This window comes from Lutra lutra, chromosome 17 (assembly GCF_902655055.1).
Source record: "Lutra lutra chromosome 17, mLutLut1.2, whole genome shotgun sequence".
In the NCBI taxonomy this organism is placed as follows: Eukaryota; Metazoa; Chordata; class Mammalia; order Carnivora; family Mustelidae; genus Lutra; species Lutra lutra.
In genome coordinates this window covers 4348799-4369506 of record NC_062294.1, presented here as the reverse complement: position 1 = coordinate 4369506, position 20708 = coordinate 4348799, and the positions used below count along the sequence as shown (strand labels likewise).

Sequence of the window (20708 nt, the reverse complement as noted above, 5' to 3'; positions counted from 1 at the left end):
CATTAGCACCTTCCTTAGAGGGAGTTATGAGCATCCAGCAGTGCATGAAGTGATGGGGCAGAAAGTGGCATACAGCCAACACCCCCCAGAGCTGTGATTGTCCCGAATGATGAGGTTGCTGCCCAGCACCTCCTTCTGTCTCTTTTGGAAGGGTGCCCTGGTTTTCTTCTGGGGAAACTCACCCTCCCCATTCTCAGCCATGTGGCTTGGGTGGGACTATCTTGGGTGAGCCTATCTTCTGCTCCAGGGTGAGCCTCAACTCACATAAACCAATCAGCATAGCCACAGTAGTTGTTTGAGGAGTGTGGCCGTAAGGGGCTCAGCCAGTAAGACTCAATGAAACCACATGCTTGGGATTCTGGGGAGCAAAAGTCTTTTCTCTCCCATGGGTTTGGGGAGTGAGGGTGTGAGACTTGGAGCTTGGGCAGCCACCTTGTGACCATGAGGCGAGCCTGGGGATGAAGGTGACACACCCAGAGAAGCAGAGGGAGGATGCAGAGAATCTGAGCTTGTTTGATACTCATGACAGAGGTCGAACACCTGGAACAAACCATACCTGACTCCACCTAGATTTTCAGTTTCAGAGCCAGTAAGTCTCCTTTTGTTTGCTTGCTTGTTAAAGGTAGTCTGAGTAGGGTTTACTGTATTTGGAAGTGAAACATTCCTAACTGATTTTTTTTTTTTTAAGATGATAGAGAGCAAGAGAGAGTGCACAAGAGTGAGGGGGATGGGGACGGGCAGAGGGAGAGGGAGGGAAAGAATCCCAAGTAGACCTCACACCCAGCATAGAGCCCAACAAGGGGCTTGATCTCATAACCCTGAGATCATGACCTGAGCTGAAGTCAAGAGCCGGACGCTTAGCCACCTGAGCCACCAGGCGCCCATCCTAACTGTATTTATGGGTGTTCCCTGGGAAGCGTTCCAGCGTGCCTGTGGGGATCCTGGAACGGGAGTCTGAATGGGAGGGAAATTGACCTCCATACAATAAGTGCTTGGTGTTTTCCTGGGTCCAGCGTTGCCCAGAGAACTGGAGTATGTATGGGCTTGAACTCCAGTCACCTGTGGTCTTGATCCCACACCCTGCATGGGCTGCCGTCCCTTCTCTGTCTCACTTCTCTCTCTCCAGCCAGTGTTTGTCAGGATCGTGCCCCAAATAAACCATCGGCATTTAAATCCCTGAATCAAGATTTGCTTCTGGGGAAACCCAAAGATCTGGGAGAACCGAGTCAGACCTCCTCAGAAGCCTGTCCCCATTTGGCCCCCACGAGCCCCCACATCACTGGTGTCAGGACGCTGCCCTTTTCCTTCCCAGGACTTAACAGAAGCTGCATTTGTCCTGTTCATTTCCTTCTGGACTCTGACTTCCTACTTCCCTGCCTTCCCTCCACTCAGGACCACACCAGCACCTGTTGTGCTAACCTCCCTCTCCGATGTTCTAGAACAACACTCGGGACATGGCAGACACATAAGAAATACTGCCCCAGAACCCAACTGTTGTCCTTCCCAGCTTCTCAATGGTCTTGGCGGTGACCCCTGACCCCTGCCACCCTTCACCCAGGGGCTCCGTGACTAGACCCACCCCAATATAGCAGAGAGGCCACAACATCACACTGTAACATGGTTTAATGTTTCTCTTGCAGTTGCAGGGGACAGGGGAGCCCCGAAGCCTGGTTAGGAAGGAGCCAGGTGACAATGCTGAGCTTCTCAGAGGATCTGATTTTAAGCTGGTCACTGGCCAAGTGCAGTGGAAGCCTCTGGAACAGCAAGATAGGCTAATTTTAGCGTGAGGCACCTGGATTCATTCTGTTCCCAGTCACCCTTGGTTTTGTCCTGCGTAGAGCAAAGGTGAGTTATGAAAGTCACGTCACATTTTTCTTGTGTCGTCGGGAGCGGGGCTGGGTGAGGACAGCCTCAGCCAGGGGCCCTGGGATGACCAGGGAGCCACAGGGCTCTCGAGGACAGCCCTTTGTTTTATTTTGAACTGACATTCTGTTCCTGAGGTGCCCCTTGGCTTGATGTCAAATGCTGGATGGGGTGCCAGCCCAGGACCAGGGGGGCACGGAGCTGAGGGCACCAGGCCCCCAGCCCTGACTTTGCCGACTGAGACTGTGTGACTTGCCACGTTGCATCCCTTCCCTGAGCCCTCACGTCCACACTTGTGAAACGGGCAGGTTCTTTGGCTCAAAGAATCCACGGGCCTTTCTATTAAAAAGGAAGGGTTCAATTTGCCCAAAATTTCGGGGTCAGAAACCTCACAGAAGGCTGTGGAAACAGTCCAGACTATGGGAGACTCAGGAGGTCAGCTGCAGAAATGCCTTCTCCAGCCTCTCCTGACAACGGAAAGCCATAAAGGATATTATTAGGTCCACTGACAAGACTGGAACAGACAGTAGATTAGACTAAAATATTGCATCAATGTTAAATGTGGGGATGTTGATGACTGTACTGTGTGGTTTTGTAAGAGAAGATCCTTGTTCTTAGGAGAGAGACCCCCCCAATCCTCCCTGAAATATTCCAGGGTCTCCTTGGCACTCCCCCTTAAAACGAAGGAGGTAATTTAACTTAGAGCTTCCTCTCCTTTCATTTTTTAGGTGAATCACGAATTCCGTTGGGAATCTAAAGAAATCAGCTGACAGCTGACACTCTGAAACACACGTACCATACATGCTTTGTTACCTATCCTCTCTGGAGGCTCCCAGGCCCTCTTGGAAACTCGCTGCTAAGAATTCTTGGGCTGATGTTTTTCTGACATACCTTCTAGGGCTACATTCTAAAGTTACTGATTTTTTTTCTTTAAGATTTATTTATTTGAGAGAGAGATTGAGCACGAGCAGTGGGAAGGGCAGAGGTAGAGAATCCTGGAGCAGACTCCCTGCTGAACACCGTCCCAGGGCCCTGGAATCCCAACTCCGATGTCATGACCTGAACCGGAACCAAGGGTAGGACGCTTTACTGACGGAGCCACTGGGGCGCCCCTCCATTCTAAAGCTCCAAAAGGACCATGATGTAGTCAACTTACTCTCAAATGATCAGAAAAATCTACTATTTATATATAATAATAATAATAATAATAAACAGTAAGTGATAAAGCAAACGGCAAAATTTGTTTAAAAAAAAAGTGTATTCAGGTAATTGTATGTATGCGCTGTTTTTGTTCTCCCGACTTTTTTTTTTGTTTGACTTTTCCCAAATAAAATGTTAAAAAGCAAAAAACAAAAAGCAGTTGCCTGGTGACTAGGAGTCATGCTGTAAGTGGGGCCCATTGTTAGCATAGCAATATGAGGAAGAGCGGGCGAGTTCAGTGCCCCTGGGTGAGAGGCAGACCCAGCCTCTTACTTAGCCTGGCTCCTGCGGACCTCGGGTGGGGTCGGGGAGCCCAGATGGGTGGCTAGGAAGGGGGCGGGCAGCTGGTAGACAGAGATCTCGGTGAATTTCTATTTAAACTGGAATGACTTAATGATGTTTGCTAAGGGAGCAGCTCTGTGGATAGTCAGGGACCACGGTTTTTTATTTATTTTATTTTATTTTATTTTGGACCTCTCTTCTGGTTTCTTACCTGCCCCTCCATGGCATAGACTGTAGCAGTGAACTCTGCTTCCCAGAATCACATACTGTCCAAGCCCAGAGGGACTTTAATAGCCATCGGGTCTGGCCTCTCCATGGGATCAGTGAGAAAAGGAAGCGCCCATGAAATCAGTCGCCTTGTCCACTGTCATATGACAAAGGAAAGGTGACAGCTGGTGCCAGAGATACCCCGAGACAAGCCTGCTTACTGTGTTCAGGGTATCAGGGCAAAGTAATATTCTTGTTATCCTGTCATCTTGAATATTTTCTTTGAGAACTGTTTCAGATGAGCCTAAAAGCTGAGTGTTCTGGGGAAATCAGGATGCTTGGATCTAACTAAGTAAACTGGTGGTGTGACCTTGGGCAAGTGGCTTTCCCTCTCTGAGTCTTGGTCCCCCCATCTTAAAATATGAGAGGTGATTTATTACATAAATTATTATTCTCTTATGGGGCCACGGATTCCTTTAAGGATCTGATAAAAATTGCTGGACCCCTTTTCGAAGCTGGGCACTTTGAGACGCACATAACCTCCAGGTTCATGGATCTCCTCATGGAAACTCTCGGCTTAGTTGGTATTCTGATGAGCTGTCCAGTTACCCAGTTCTCAAATCCCGTAACCCATCAGACTGGAGTCAGCGGGTGGAGCCCCCATTTGCACCATCCATCCCCAAGTCACTTCTTGGGCTCAACTCTGCTTAGAGAGATGGTGAACCAACACTTAAAAGTTATCCAGATGGGGCACCTGGGTAGCTCAGAGGGTTAAGCCTCTGCCTTCAGCTCAGGTCATGATCTCAGGGTCCTGAGATCAAGCCCCATGTCAGGCTCTCTGCTCAGCAGGGAGCGTGCTTCCCCCCCTCTCTGCCTGCCTCTCTGCCTACTTGTGATCTCTCTCTGTCAAATAAATAAATAAAATCTTAAAAAAAAAGTTATCCAGATGTTAGCCACAATTGTGGTGAGCACAGCGTAATGTATAGACTTGTCCAATCACTATGTTTTACACCTGAAACTAATGTAACATTGTGTGTCAACTGCACTTTAATAATAACAACAACAATAATAAAGTTGTCTGTGGGAGCCACCTCCATGACACGACATGAAACTGCTTGAAGCAAAGGGTCCTTTACTCTTTGCCTTCGGCTGGAAAATTTCGACTTTTGGATGCAGTCCTGCCCGTGGACCTCAGAGAAAACAAGCCTTCCAGGGACTGGCAAGACTCCTTTCAGCCAATGGGTATGAAGAGACTGGCTGGCAACTCGCTTGTCGTCACTATCCTATCCAATCAGCATGAAGTTTGGAGAGCCAGCTAGACAAATTCTACTTAGACCAGTCCCTGTGGCTATTATCCAGAAGAAAAAAAAAATTGAGTGTTTAATTAAGCCCCGTACTCAAGCAATCAATTCCAGTTTTTCTCTTCTATTTGGTAGAATTTCCACCGGATGTGTATTAAGACACAATTGTGTCATAACGTTGGCTCTGCGCTCACCTAGGCTTCTTCCAGTCCTGGCCCGCTGTTGTTCAGACGGCTGGGATGGGAACCAGAGGAGAAGCAGATGCCCGGGCGGGAGCCACCCCAGGACGGGCACAGGCACGCGGCACGGGAAAAAGGCCTCCAATCAGAAGAGGGAGGGCCAGCTGTGGGGTCTTCCACTGGCCGTCCAGGCTTGTTCCTTGGTTCTGGGGTGAGATCTCCACATCTGTCCAAGGGACCCTGACTGGAGGTGGGAGAGTGTCTAGAAATTCTCACATTCTTTTCAAAAGCATTGCCTGCAAAGGTTTTACCTTACGACGCAGAGCCCTCTACCCACAGAGCAGCCCCGAAGGTCTTGCTGGAGCCCCAGCCAGAAAATCACCGATCTAGCCAAAGCCCCACACTTGACAGAAGGAAAGGAGCCAAGGGCACACAGAGAGTGAAAATCTGGGCGTGAGTGAGCACCTAGGTCCCGAACAACCGAAGCTCAGAGTGACTCTGCTATTCACTTCCCGGGGCAGGTGGCACGGGGTGGGAATTTTATAAGGGGTAAGGGCTTCCCTTGCGTGTGACCACCGGGCCACTGTGCAAAGAGCTTCCTTGGTGAAACGTCAGCGTGGGAAGGAATGGGGTCAGCCCGTCGATTTTGGGGGCTGGGGGGATGGAGACATGTACCCCTCCCTCGGCTGGGAGGGCACCCAGGGGAGTGAAAGGGAATGAGGGCTGCCCATAAGATAAGGCGAGCTTGCGGCTAGACACTGGTGCGGGCTGCTCCCCGGGGCCCGAGCTGCCGGAACGCTGCCTGGTATTACAGTCCGAGGGAGGCATGAACCTGGCACTTAGCAGGCCTGTGCTAAATACTGGCGGAATGAATGAAGAGTGGGTAAGTGGTCCCCAGGGATGAAACACTGACATGCTCACACACAAACCACATCAGATCTGCCTATCCCTGACTGCCTCAGCACTTGTGACCCAGGCCACCTCCTGTACTGGATTTCTAGTAATACGAGGGGGGGAGCCCCTTGTAGCCTGTCTGAGCTGCCCAGTATCTGCCTCACGCTGGTGTCCCTGTATGCTGCGGGGGGCATCATCTGTAGTCCGGCCACATCACCACATCTTCCAGCATCCACCAGAATGCCCAGATCCTCCACTCAGCCCGCACAGCCCACCACCTTCCCATCCCTACCCCCTCTCCAGCTTCAGCTCCCCAAACATCCCTCCTCATGGGTCTCCATCTCAGGAGTCATTGCTCTGGTCTCACTGCCTTTATCTTGAACAACTTGGTCCTGCACCTGCTTCCTCATTGGCTGCAAAGGGCTGAATCTGTCCATGAACCAACAGATTACTAGAGAAACCTATTTCAGTGTCAGTGGAGGAATTACCCTCTGGCAACAAGGGACTGGTCTGGAGAGGCAGCAAGGGGCAGACCCCAAGGCCGCCCCCATGTCGGCATTGAAGCTCTCCTGCATCTGCGGTGGCATAGCTGAGAGCGGAAAGCCAAGGTCTCGGCAGGGCTGGAGAAGCCAGCCGCAGGAACGGTTCTCTCAAGGGCCGATGCAGTGCCCTGCAAGGGTTAGCCTCAGTCAAGGCTAAGAACTGGATAAGTGGAGAATGTTTCCTACCAAGAGTCCAGTTGGGCAAGGAGGGCCGGCTGTGCAGGCAAGGGGCAATCCTGCCCAGGTCCCAGGCCCATTAGGAGGAATGGGCATGGGCTCCCAATGTGGGGTTTAACACAGAGGTCAGTTCTGCCTTCTTGGCTGAGAGCTTCCAGAGCCAGGGAGGAGGGAACGGCATTAGGAAAATGCCATTGGCCATGGGGAGTGGAAAGAGGACATATTGATCTCTGTTGGAACCCATGATATGGGGTTGGGTGGGGAGATCTGATCAGAAGGGTTTGCAGTGACTCACCCCTCCAGCTCCTGGTGGTAGGGTGGCCCTGGAAAGAGAGACTCGGGGAGGAATGGAGTTCTGTAGGCTCAGTTTTATGGGTGTCTGGACCCCAGCCTGGGGTATGGGAGACCTCAGGGGAGGAAGAAGAGTGGAGGACGGCTGAGCTAACAGAAAGAGTGGATGTGCTGGGTGATGGGCACAGAGAGAGGAAAAAGCAAGGAGCCTCAGTAAGGTCAGCAGGAACCGTGGTGGCCAGTGGGGTCAAGAATCCCAACAAGCAAACACCCGCGGCCTCGAGCCCCTCCTAGCTTGGAAAGTGCCCCCGGGGCCCTAGAAACATCCCAGCGGGTGGTCTACACCCGGAGTTCTCCAGCCCCGTGGGGGGTGGCTTGCGGGTCCTGCCCTTTTCACCACGGGTTTTGAGTTAAACGTATTTGGCGGGCAAGGCGGGTCCCTCGGGGGTCGGGTCGTCCACGTCACTCAGAAGCTCGTGTTCGCTGGCGGAGGCGGCCGTTTGCAGGTGGCGGAGGCGCGCGCGGAGCCGCTCCTGCTCCTTCTTGAGCTCCAGGTAGGAGTGCGAGAAGGTGTGGAAGATGGACGTGGCCGGGAAGGCCATGATGAGGATCCCACTCAGGATGCTGCTGAGGGCCACCATCTGGCCCGGCACGCTGCGCGGGACCATGTCCCCGTAGCCCACCGTCGTCATGGAGATGACGGCCCACCAGTAGGAGGCCGGGATGCTGGTGAACTCCAGGACCCGGCCGGACTCGTTCTCCGCCACGTAGACCAGCGGGGAGAAGAGGGTCACGGCCACGCAGAGGAAGAGGAGGAGGAGGCCGAACTCGCGCGTGCAGCGGCGCACCGTGAGGCCCAGCGTCTGCAGCCCCAGCGAGTGGCGCGCCAGCCGCATGACATAGAGGATGCGCAGGGCGCGCAGCACGCGGAGCGCCAGCCCCACCTTCTCCAGGTACGAGCCCCCGCCGGGCCGCTCGCCGTCCTCCCGGGGCTCGCCGGACACGGCCAGCGACACGTAGTACGGGGAGATGGCCAGGATGTCGATGATGTTCAGGGGCCCCTGGAAGAACTGGCACTTGTCCCGGGCCTGCACGAAGCGCAGACAGAACTCCAGGGAGAACCAGGCCACGCAGACCGTCTCCACGATGAAAATGTAGTAGCACTTCTGCGAGCACTCACCCTGGGGAGGCGACAAGAGGCAGGAGGAGAGTGGTGGGCCGCAGCGCTGGGTAAGGGCGGGGGGGGGGGGGGGGTAGCCACGCCCAGAAGCCACTCCGGGGGTCCCTAGTGATATTAACATCACACATCAATATCCATCTGTATCAATAGGGATTCTATCTATTCTATATATACTACATGGGCTTTCTCTATATTTGTATATTATCTATTATCTATTATCTACTATCTATGCATTGCGATTGAGCTCTGTGTGCCGCAGACTCTCACCAGTCCCCCCAAATCCCCTTCTTATAGAGCTCTCGAGTTATGGCCCATCAGCTCAGCCAGGGACCACCCTTTCCAGTGTCCCTGGCAGCGAGGTGTGTAGGCAAATAACTAAGAATCTACCCCCAAGTTCCTGGACTTGGGATGCTGGCCTGAGTTCCTGCACTTGCTTCTTCACTGTCTGCTCGGACAGGCCCCATGACCCAGCAACCCAGCTTAGAACCTACAGACTGGACCAACGCCCCCCCGGGAGGATGGAGCAGGAAGGTGGAAACGATCCTGGGTCTCAGGTGAGAGCTGCCAACTCAACTTGATCCCTCTTTGCAAGAGAAATCAACATCTATTTTGTTTTTTTTGTTGGTTATTCGGATGGGAGGGGCAGAAGGAGACACCACATCCAATGCAGAGCCTGAAACAGGGTTCCATCTCCCACCCCTGAGATCACAACCTGAGCTGAAGTCAAGAGTGGGTGAGTCGTTCTATCTTGGGGCCTCTTTGTTACAGCAGCCAACCTTCGCCTTCACTAATATAAGCCCCTTTTGTGTACTGTTCCTGCTCGCTGTCACTTACGCCTCCCAGTGATGCTGTGAGCAGGCGATGTGACCCCATTTCGTGCCCAGGACATCGTTCCCAGCAGTAAAATGACTTCCCTGAGTTCACATGCAGAGCTGATGGCCTCTTAGCCACCCTATGCTATTTTGTAACTTTGTAACTTCCTTCCTGCCCTCCCTCACTCATTCATCCAATAATAAAGCATGGAGGGCTCACCTGTGCCAGGCTCCTAGGGTCTGGGGGAAAAGTAATAGAGAAGCAGATGTCCTTTCTGGGAGCGTGGGGGCTGGTAAGGCAGAGAGGGCTCCCCGGTCCCTGGGACAGTGCTGTGATGTGTGACCACACTTGTTCACACAGGGTCTGTTTCCCTCCAAGGACCACAGCTAGAGGAGGGCTGCTGTGGATTCTCTGTTGGCATTGTTGATGCTCCCTGCTTGGCTCCTAACAGAAAATTCCCCTAGCCCCTGTGCCCCTCAAAGTGTGGTCCTTGAATCCAAAGCATCAGACTCTCCTGAGATCTTCTAAGAAACACAGAATCTTGGGCCGTACCCCTTCCCTAAGGAACCAGAATTTGGATCTTAACAAGACTCCCTAGTGATTCAAGTGCACATCGAATTCGAGAAGCTCTGGTCTAATGCAGTAGTTCTCAGCTTTGGCTGCACATTAGAATCATCTGGGGGCTTTGAAAAACCCCCAATATCTGGGCCAGGACCTCAGAATTCTAATTTAGTTGATCAAGGTTTGAATCTGAGCAGTAGAATTTTCCAGAAGTCCCATAGATGATGGTTCTAATCCAAAGCCAGGGTTGAGAACTTGACTCCAAATATTACACACACACACACACACACACACACACACACACACGATGGATGAGTGAATGAATGACCAAAGCCAGTTGCCTGATTGAAAAGCAAGATGTTGACAACTGCCACTTTCTTTGGATTAAAAACCTCTGAAGTGGAACAAGAAATTATTTCCCGTGCCTGGGCCCACGGGAATACTGAACTGAAATGAAATGCTCTTTATGTCTGGCCGCTGGAGGAAGAGAAACAAGTGTTCTACCCCCATCTCAACGTGCCTGTCTGTGTCTGTGACTCCGCTTCAAATCCCGCACTTCCACTTACTCTGCAGACTCATCCACTGGTTACAGACAGAGTCTGACTGGTCAGGATAAGGGCGACAATACCCTTCTCCTCTTGCTGGATTTTACAGGAAGGGGAGGAACTTCTGCAACACATGAGAGCTCTTTGCCACGACCACCTGGGGTTTTGGTTCAGCATCCGGAAGTGCTCAGGAGTTTTGGACCCTGACTTCCCACTCCTGCTGTACCCTTGCTGTGTGACCTTGCAGCAGTCACTGTCCCTCTCTGTGCTTCAGTTTCTAATGAAGAGGTATTTCTATTAGGTATTTCTAATACAGAACCTGTATTTCTCAAAGCTGATTCAGTACACCCCGCATAGAATCTCCCAGAGTGCTTGTTACAAATGCAGAGTCTTGGCCTCTCATCAAAAAATCCAAGGAATCTGCATTTTGGCAAGCCTTCTGGCTGGCTCCGAGGCACCTGGAGGTTTTTCAGACTCTGGGCCAGACTGTCCCTACTAGGCCACTCTTGTCACTGACATTCTGGGAGTTTCCCCCTTGGCTTAAGGATTCCTGGTAGCCTGGGGATAACCTTTGGAGACCAGTGACCCAGTAGCTCAAGAAGGTGATTTCTGAGAGGTAGGGAGGGCTCTGTGTGTCCTCCCTGTGCCTCCGAGTGGGGATTTGGCTATTCAAGGCATGCACGACCTACGACCCACGTCCCTCCTGCCTGGCCTGCTGGCCTCCTCCCGGCACTGCTGCAATCCCTCTCCCGCATCACCACCGTGCACCACTCGCTCAAATCCTGCAGCCACGCTCCCAGCGCTGGTCCTCCGAGAGATGCCCCGTTCGCAGCAGGGATGGATGAGGCCCCAGTCCAGGAAAGAATTCCCAGGCCAGCCATGGTTGGGGGAGAATAGGAGGGAAATTAAAAATGGACGCTTCTGGTGGTATTTTGTCAGTAGGGTGAACAACTAATTCTGGTTTGCCCACATCTTTCCTGCTTTGAGTACAGAAAGTAAAGTCCCAGTCACCAGAGCCCCTCGGTCCTGTGCAAACAGGGACCGGTGTCACCCCTCCTGGTGGGTCTTGTCCCGGCAGAAAGAGGTCTGCTCTGACTTCTTCATACACAGCGAAGGACGCCAGTCAGGTCTACGAGGACCAGAGGGTGAGCAACGCCACACAGTGGGGCTCCCACATGGCACGCGGGGCTACAACAGCCCGACGCAGGAGATGTGCTCTGTGTTTCCATCTGTGTGACATTCGAGATGGTGGACCACATCACCGTCACAGTGGCCACCTCTGGGTGGGGTAGGGATCCGCCATGAAGGAACATGAGAGAGCTTTCTGGGGGAATGGGAGTTTCCTACATCACACAAGGGTGTGGGTGATGCGGGTGCCTAAGTGGTTCCGCTGTCCAGTTAAGATCTGTGCATTTCATTGTGTGTACATTTCCCCTGTCACACTGTAAAATGAAACGGAAATGAACGACAGTAATAATAAGTGATCGGGGTGGGGAGGGAGTCAGGCGAGAAAGAACAAGAGTGACTCATTGTGGAAATGGAGTCATGGGTCCTCAGAAGTTCAACACTATTCCATTCATTTTGTGAATGCCCGGCATTTTCCACCATGAAAAGTTAAAAAAAATGAATCAGGGTCAGAAATCAGTTGCCACTCCGCACTCCCCGGGAAGGCTGGGAGTGTAAAGACAGAAAGTCCTAAGTGTCGGTGACCTCCACCATTCTGGTGGGAATGGAAATGGCGCAGCTGCTGAGGAAAACAGGTTGGTGGTTCTCCCCAAATTGAACTTGTGTTGGTAGCCTGGGTGGCGTGGTCGGTTAAGTGCCCGACTCTGGGTTTCAGCTTCAGGTCATGGTCTCGGCACGGAGTCTGCGTATGACTCTCTTGTCCTCTCTCTCTGACCGCCCTCTCCAACAAAATAAATCTTTAAAAAACATTTTTTTAAGTCAAACACATGTTGGCCATATGATCCAATGATTCTACACTTGGGTATATACCAGGAGGGCCTGAAAAGATCCATCCACCCAAAAACTTGTCCGTGAACGTCCACAGCTGCGTCATTCCCAGCAGCCAAAAGCAGAATCAATGGAAATCCCCATCAACTGATGAATGAATGACCAAAATGAGCTCTATCTACATGATGGGATATTACTCAGGCCTAAAAAGGAAGGCCTGACAGGCGCTAGAGCCTGGGTGAGCCTTGACAACCTTCTGCTCCATGAGAGAAGCCAGACCCCAAAAGCCAGATGCTGCATGGTTCCATTTATAGGGGATGTCCAGAGAAGGCAACCTGTGGGGACAGAAGTACATGGATAGTTTCAGGGGCTGGAAGGATGGGGGAGAATGGGGAGCACCTAGAAGTGGGAGCAGAGTTGCTTTGTGGGAGGATGAAAATGCTCTGAGACAGAAGTGATGGTCGCACAAATGTACACTAAAACCACGGATGTGAGCACTTTAAAAGGGTGCCTATTAGGATGTGAATTATACATTAATAAGAAGCTAGGGCCCAAGCCCGAGCTGACCAGGTCGGCTGGGTGAGGCACTGAGGGGTCCCACAACTTTGTCCCAACCCTTTCCTCAAAGCTTGGGAGTGGAGTGACTCATAAAGGATCCAGGGTCAGAGGACGGACAGGGCTTTCTGAGGGCAAGGCCATTGGCCCCGGGGGTCCATATGGGCAGGCTGCCCCATAGATGCTACAGATACAAGAAGGGCCAGTTCCGGAAACACCATCTGGGAGAGACTTGGGGTCAAGGTCTTGACCTTGGAGCTTTTCTCACACCCTGGGACCTTGGAAATAGGGCCCCAACTGGCCACTTCCCATGGCCTGGTAGCTCAGTGCTGGTCTCCAACCACTCAGCAGCTCGGGCCTTCTCTTTTCTGCCTGTGAATTCATGCCCAGAGAGGGAGGGAGAGGTCAAGAGAGACAGAGCAGGTGTTCAATCCAAGTGGCCTCTGGTCCAGGCTGCCTCCTGGCCCTGCTGACTCATTCCTCTTCCCGGCTTCTCCTTTTCCCCAGGAGCCGGTCGTCTCTGCCCTCTCTCCCCTCCGTCCTGCCCCTTCCTGGCCCTCTCCATCCTCTCCCTCCCAGCCGCCCCGCTCCCCAGCCCTGGGACACAGAGGCTCTGGAAGTGTAGGCAGGAGGGGTTGGGCACGGAGACAGGGAAGCATGACGAAGCAGGAAGAACAGGAGAACTACCGTGAGTCAAGAAAAGTGGGTCCTGTGCAGGAGACGGGGACTACTTCCTGCTGGCCCGCATATAGGGAGTCTAAGCTGGAAGGCAGAAAAAAAAAACCCCAAACTGAAAAACCAGGTTAAGAAGAATTCCCTAGAACAATCATCAAATGTCACCGAACACAGGGAAGCTCCCGGGAGCCTGACAGCTCTTTATGGAGCTGATTCAAGATCCAAGAAAGGGGGAGGGGAGGACAGGCTGGCTCTAGTGTGAGGCTTTTCCTGAAACTGTACCCCCCGAGGGTGGCATGCCGTACCCACACAAGGAGGGCAACGCTCCAGCGAGGGGCCCACTAGTTCCACCTGATCTTTAAAAAATCTGCCTGTGCCTCCCTTCCCCGGGGCCTTGGCGAGATGCTGAAACCACAGACAGACAGGAGGGAAAACGCTTTGCACAGCTGTAATCAGTGTGCATCTCCCACAGCGAGGTCCCCAATCGGCCCCAGCAAACCTCTGGGGCAGGACTAGAATCTAAAGTGGAGGAGGGAGGAGTGAAGGCTGAGCTGGCAGGTGGAGAGCGGTTTCTGCCTGTCCTGGCCCCCGCGGGGTGTCTGGCGCAGAGGAGGCCCTTGGGAAAGGTCTGCTGAATGCAAGAATGAATGAACGAAGAACGAAACAGAGACACCTGAGCCACTGGCTGCCGGCCCTGCCACTGCCGTCTGGGTTCCACGGAGCCGGGAGAGGCTGATGAGCAAAGCAGAGAGCAGGTGGAGGGGTTGGAGGGGCGTGAGCGGAGGCCCTAAGGGTGTGTGAACATGGCCGGTGATGGCTTCGTGCTGGCAGGAGCACGCTGGATGGGAATTTTCGGTCCTTAGCATCAGCTTCTGAGTAAGGTGAGGAAACGGAGGCCCAGAGCAAGAGAGGGGCTCATCGGAGGGCGGAGGGCGGAGGGCGGAGGGCAGAGCCATGGAGAGGCGGTGCTGGGATTTTAACTCTGCCCTAGGGAGCTAGAGATTTTGAGGTCCTGGGGAGGAGCAGAGACGGAGGGAGAGGTCAAGAGAGACGGAGCAGGTGTTCAGTTCAAGTGGCAGTGACCTTCGGCCTCCCCCAGAGAGAGGGGAGCGCCCTGACTGGCAGAGCTGCCCAGCCAGGCTGGGGCCACGTGGGAAAGGTGCTAGGAACAAATGGCAGGGGTGAGGGTCACGACAGAGGACGCAGGCAGAGGAAAACACGGAAACGGCAGCACACCGCCCTGCAAGATGGGATAAACATAATGGATGTAGAGACCGGGGACTATTACTGGGCCCTAAGAAGGATGGAGCCTGCACACACCACGCCGAGTGACGGAAACCGGTCCCCCCAAAAGCCCAGCACTGAAAGCTGGTGCTGTCCTAAGGAGTCAGGTTTTAGAACCAACTGGTACGTGAGCTCAAATCCGGGCTCTACTGCATAACCAACAGTGAGCTTTGGGAAGGGATAAAACTTGGCCGAGCCTCTGTTTCCTCGCCTGTAAAATGGGGGCAGTAGTAGTACCCATTTCCCAAGCTGTTGCAAGGACTAAGTCCATCGGTCGAACGCCAGCCTCGTGAAGGACACGTAATAAGCATTGGTTCTTTCTTCCCTTGGGGGACAAGCTCTTCTGAGGAAACCAGAAAAGGCTGGAAGCACCTGGCAGGTGCTTAAGCATTTGGCACGGTCCTTCTTGTCCACACCACCTCCCCCCTCCTCCGTTTTACTTTACCAACCTCCAGTGCAGACCTTTCTCCCCAAGTGCCAAGTTTACCACATGGGAGGTCGCTGGAAGAAGGTAGGAGAAAAAAACCAAAGGAAAACTGCCTCTTCCACCCAGCACGGCACTGTGTCTGACGGAGGAGGTCTGTGGGTCCCAGCCCTGGCATGTCTGTCCATCCACGTGGCATTAATTCATCTGAGCAGATGCTGCTGGGCCCTCCAGGCCGACGTGGCCCCCAGGTCTCCTGGCTAGGCCTGCCCCCAGAAGCATCTGGCCAGCTGAACATCCCTGAGGGCAAATATGAATTATCGGACACACTTGGTGCCGGAGAGAACGTTGTCTTTTTATGTAAATGGAAGGCACAGTTTTGAAAAAACAAAGACCGCCTCCCCAGCCTCCTGCTTCTCTAAATTACCATCTAAACAGGGAAACACAATTTTTTGGAGGGTAGCACCTCGCAGCCTCTCTCCAGGCAGCAAGCTCACACGAAGGTGGTTTCCGCAAGGTGAAAACGGAGAGATGTATCCTGCGGGTGGGCATCAGCCCTTTTATCCCAGGAGCAAACAGCAGCCCAGCTCCTGGGCTCAAACTTGGGGCTGCTGGTCCTGCCGGCCTCCTGGTGACCTCTGATTTGATCTCCTGAGTTCCCCACCAACCAAGCCTGGGTTTAGACCTTGGGTAATCTGCAAAGCATTAGGCTTTGAGAAGACCTTGTCCCTCTGCACAGTCTAAATCCTGGCTTCCAGGAAATCCCTGAGGTACAGGTTTATGGAAATTGAGGGGTCCTTTCTCAGCAGCTCGGATCAAGGGCATCCTCCTGGGGGCGGGGGACGGAAGCTATTTATTTGGTCCTAATTTTTTACTGTAGTATCCAAGTGTAAATATTTCTGCGAACAAGACTCTTAAATCACATGATTCGGTGCTAAAGGATAAAACAATGTCTCTGTTTGGAGCTACAGTCCTCTCCCTTGGGGGAAAAAAGCTATTTGAAAGTGGAAAGGTTTTGCTGGGTTTGCTTTAGGACAAAACATTTATAGGTTGCATGATATACATTTTATTTACTAAATATTTATTGAGAGCCTACCCTATGTAAGGGGTAGGTTCTCTATCTAAGTCCTTTCTTTCTGGAAAGTTCTCTGATCCTACCATATTGCCCTGGGATATACCTTTAAGGGAAGGGAACTTCTGTGGGCTGACAACGATTATGGGCCATATGAAGGATTCATTATCTTATATATGTGTTCTCTTTATCAGCTCCCTCAGTCTGCCACATTGTAAATTCCATAATTAGGGTAATGGGGAGCTATGGAGGAATGTAGAGCAGGATAGGAGCAACAGTTTCAATCAGGAAACAAATCCAGTTCTCAGTTCAAAACTCTCCAGTAAACGTCCCAATGAAATATTAAGCTCTTATCACATTTCTCAGACTCCCTGGCCCCTGGGGGTCTCCCACAACTTCCTGGAAAAAGAGTGCAGGAGTGGGCAAGAACACCTTTCTGCTGTTGCCTCCTGGGGCAGTCACTTAGAAGTTAACTCTTCTCTGAGTTTCCCCATGCAGTGAGACTGACAGGGGCTCAGGAACCAAGCAACCAGCAGGAATCTTGGCCCTCGTCTGTATTTTTGCTAACTCCAAGCTGAAGTCCCCCTGCCTCGGTTTCTCCACCTGAACATGGAACCGGGATGCCCATGAGAAGGTTGGCTCAAGAAGGCAGGGATTCGGGCCAGGAACAGGGCATGGCACAGAGTAGCTGCTCAATAAACACGAAATGAGTGCACACCGTGTGTGAACCCTCACCCCGATGTTACCCATTTTACCGAGGAAGAAACAGGTTCAGAGAGGTGAAGCAGTTTGCCTGCGGGCACAGAGCTGGGAGCGGCCCACAACAGCAGGCAGGGGTAGTTTTGTGAATACCAAGTCCACTAGAGGCAGAGCCACTTCATGACCTTTGTGGGCCCCAAGGCCTCCCCCCCCCAACCCCCACACAAAAAAAATTAAAATTAAAAATGTTCACAACTGCACAGACCTAAAAATGCATCCAGTGCTCGCTAGACAACAATCTCTTTCTCTGTTGTTTTAAAAGATACTTAGACGTTTACGTGGGCCCTAAGTCTCGGGGGCCCAGGGTGGGCGTGGGGGGCGCAGTCAGGGACCACTCACCTTGTCCTCCTCCGCCCTCAGCTCGGGCACGGTGCTGACGCACAGGCTGACCGCGGTGGTGGCCACGAAGAGGATGGACAGACAAGCGAAGACCTTGCCCGGGAGCCCCGAGCGCGGGTTTTCCACCGTCTCGCGCAGCCAGTGCATGAAGACCCCCCAGCGCGAGGGGTCCCCGGCGGGGCGCCGCGCCTCCCGCCGCAGGTGCAGCGTCTCCTGCTGCCGCAGCTCGGCCAGCTCCTCCAGCCTGCGCAGCAGCTCGCGCAGGCAGCACTTCTCCAGGCGCGCCTCCTCGATGCCCCAGTAGGCCAGCTCCTCCCGGAAGGACAGCACGCACGTCTCCCGCAGCAGCGCCAGCCTGCCGGCCGCCAGGAAGCTCACGATCATGCCGAAGGCGCTGGGGCTGCGGTCGAAGAAGAACTCCTGGTTGTCGTCGTAGTCGTCGCAGAGCTGCGCGATCTCCTCGTGGCTGCGGCACAGCCGGAGCCTGCTCAGGCGGCTCAGCGGGAATTCGTCCAGGGTGCTCCAGGGGAGCACGTACCGCCTGCCCCCGACGTTGACCAGGATCTCCTTCTTCAGGTCGGCGGCCGGGGACGCGTCCAGGGCGCCCACCCTGCGAGCCCTCCGGTAGTACAGCCCCTTGGCGGCGGGCCGCGGCAGGCGGCCGGGCAGGAGCTGGCTCAGGGGGCTGCAGGAGCCCCGGCGCAGGTGTCCGGGAGGCAGGCCCCTGGCTCGGAAGGGGGTGGGCATCGCCGGAGATGGCCTACACGGGGGGGGGGGGGGGGGGAGGGAGGCAAGGCAACAGGGAGAAATCAGCCTCGGCCGGGTCCTTGACACCACGCTGCTAATGCATCTTTCCTTTTTCCCATCTTCCACCCAACTCAGACTTCCTGAGCACCCATTAGGCACCCGGTGTCTACCTGTGACCGGAAGGAGATGACAGCATCCCTTCCCTGGTCAGAGCTGTGCCACTCCCAGGCTCTGTGGTCTTGGGCCTGTGACTTAACCTCTCTGATCTCAGCTTCATTCATGCCAAGGACAAGACTTGTACCACTCTTAAAGGTACAGTTGGTAAAAGAGAGCTTACCCGTGGCAGAGTCTCTCGGGTTCACGGCCAGGTTCTGATCCCTTAGGGACGGTGGGCACAGGTGGGCTACTCAGCCCCTCTAAGCCCTTTGCCTCATCCGTACAGGGGCTGGGGTAGTCTGACGACCCACCTCACTGGGCACGGGGAGGGTTACGTGTGGTAATACACATGAAGCGTTTCTTCGGAACACTTCTAGATGCTTCTGAGGTGCCAGGCACCGATCCACATGCTTCCTGTATACTAACTCACCCTAGCACCTCCACAAGGGAAACAGTAGCATCCCCATTTCACAGATGAGGAAACGGAGGCCCAGAGAGGTTAAGCAACAAAGAATGTGACGGTGTTTGGCACAGCTCTGCCTCTCAGGAGCAGCTCCACAGTGATCTTTTTTTTTTTTTTTCTCTTTTTAAAAGACTTTATTTATTTGACAGAGAGATCACAAGTAGGCAGAGAGGCAGAGTCAGAGAGAGAGGGGGAAGCAGGCTCCCTGCTGAGCAGAGAGCAGAGAGCTGTGGGGCTCGATCCCAGGACCCTGAGATTATGACCTGAGCCGAAGGCAGAGGCTTAACCCACTGAGCCACCCAGGCGCCCCACCACAGTGATTGTATTTCCTTCCTCCTTTGGAGGACTTGGCCCTCCTCCGTGTTCTGGGGCGCTTGCCTCAGCCACCCTTGTTGTGTAACCTCGAGCCAGTGACTGCCCCTCTCTGGGCCTCGGTCGTGTTATCTGCACTGTGAAGGGGCCTCTAATGCTCTCTCCACTTCAGAACTATTTGAGGCCCTTGACTGTGGATACGAGGTTTAGATCGAGCCCATGCATTTAAAAAACCATCTCCCCAGCCTTGTCCTCCTGGGTACCCTGCAACCTGGTCACCCTGCAACCACTTCCTACACTCTTCATTCCAGCCAGAGCTGTTTCCAAGGCATCTATAACCTTACATGCCGATCGGCGCTCCGATCCAGGGAGGAACTCGGTCGCTGAATGGAAATCAAAGTTCTTCTCAATTCCGAGCCCGCTGGATTCCGGCAGGCAGCGAGGAGTTGAATCACAGCCCATGCGTTTCACACTTGCTCACCACACAGCGTTCTGTTACTCCGCATATGCATTCCTTCCTTTACAACGAACGTATGGCCAGAGGAAGAGGAACCGCCTGCAGACCAAACATTCTTCTGAAATCTGGGGAGAGCTTCCTGAGTGTTCTCATCTTCCCAGAGCAAACCCCAGACCCAGGGAGCTAAAGTGATTCGTCCAAGGTCACACGGCAAATCTGAGTCCAACCCAGGACTCTGTCTCCCAGCCCGGGGCTCCTTCTAGAACACCGCTTCTCCCGCCCCTCGCCCCTGCAAATCCTTCTGCCCTGTCTGCATTCACTGCACAAACCCAACTTTGCGATCCACTGCCCCCTCCAACGGCCGACACTCAAAGCTCTGTCCAGAGCTCAGGAAGTGTACTCGTTCAAAGCAGCCCTTCGGACAAGGCTGTTCACAGCGGCCCGCAAGCCCCCAGCCCTGCAGCAAACCAGAACTTCTTCCCCCCGAGGTTTGACTCACCCTCCTGTCTCAGGGAGCCCTTTTCCAGCTGTTTCTCTGCCGGGCCGGGGGAGCCCGCGTCTCGACGGCCAGGGGAGAGATGGGCTCGCGGTGGAGATGCAGCAGAAGAAAAGAAAAATTCCAAACACGGCAGTTTCTGGCAGAGTTAGTTTCCAAGCTCTCTTCCCTTGCCTCTTCCTGAAAGTACATTCATTCCGCATCTCTCTCCAGCAGCTGCGGAACAGCCCTGGGGCAGCGGGAAGCCCCTTCTCCCCGGGAAGCCCCTTCTCCCCGGGAGAGGTGAGAGTCCGCGGGGTTCGTGCTGGGAGGGAGCCAGCGGGCTGGGCTCTGCGCTCAGAGCCCCACAGGGACAGCCGGCGTGGTCCTGCAAGAGAGGCGGGGGCGGGGGTGGGGGGGAATGGGAATGGCTCAGAAATAATCTCTCCATCACCAGGCTGCGTGGAGCAGCAGCAGCCGCCGGCTCTGCCAACTGCCTGGGAGGCGAGGAGAGCGTCCTTCCCTCCCCTCCAAGGAGGAGCCTCCCTCGGAGGGAGCAGAGGGCAAGTTGGGACCGGGATGTCTGCAGCTACCTGTCCCCGCACCCTGCAAGCTCCCCGGGTCGGGGGTGCTGATGATGGGAAGGTGCTCAGGGAAAGGCTGCCAGAGGAACTCTCCTGCTTCTCACCAGCCTGGGGATAGGCTCAGTCCGAGAAGCCCAGCCACCAAGTGGGCTGGGTGGGAGCTCCGGAGGAGGAGGGGAGGGGTGAGTGTGGAGGCACACACCCCCGCATCCCCTGCTCCCATGTGAATGGCTCTGTGACCTTGGGCAGGTCCCTTGGTGCCTCTGAGCCTCAGTTTCCTTGTTTGGAAAACGTATGGGAATGAGAAGGGTTCAGATAGATCCTGTTGTGGGTCCGGCTTCCCGGCTGGTGAAGAGGAAGAGGCGCCGTTTCGAGACCTGGGTCCTAGCCTCAGCTCTGCACCACCTTGCTGTGTGTC

At 54.0% G+C, this 20708-nt stretch overlaps 1 protein-coding gene across 1 annotated transcript; it reads right to left on the bottom strand.

Annotated features, from left to right (window-relative positions):
- Positions 1-5007: 5007 nt before the first annotated feature.
- KCNG4 (potassium voltage-gated channel modifier subfamily G member 4) lies at positions 5008-20181 on the bottom strand. Its single transcript, XM_047711507.1, has 3 exons — positions 19731-20181; positions 17097-17856; positions 5008-8117 (listed from the first exon to the last, which is right to left on the bottom strand). Exons 1-3 carry the CDS (start codon positions 19928-19930, stop codon positions 7347-7349), a joined length of 1731 nt encoding a protein of 576 aa, XP_047567463.1. The 5' UTR covers positions 19931-20181; the 3' UTR covers positions 5008-7346.
- Positions 20182-20708: the final 527 nt, after the last annotated feature.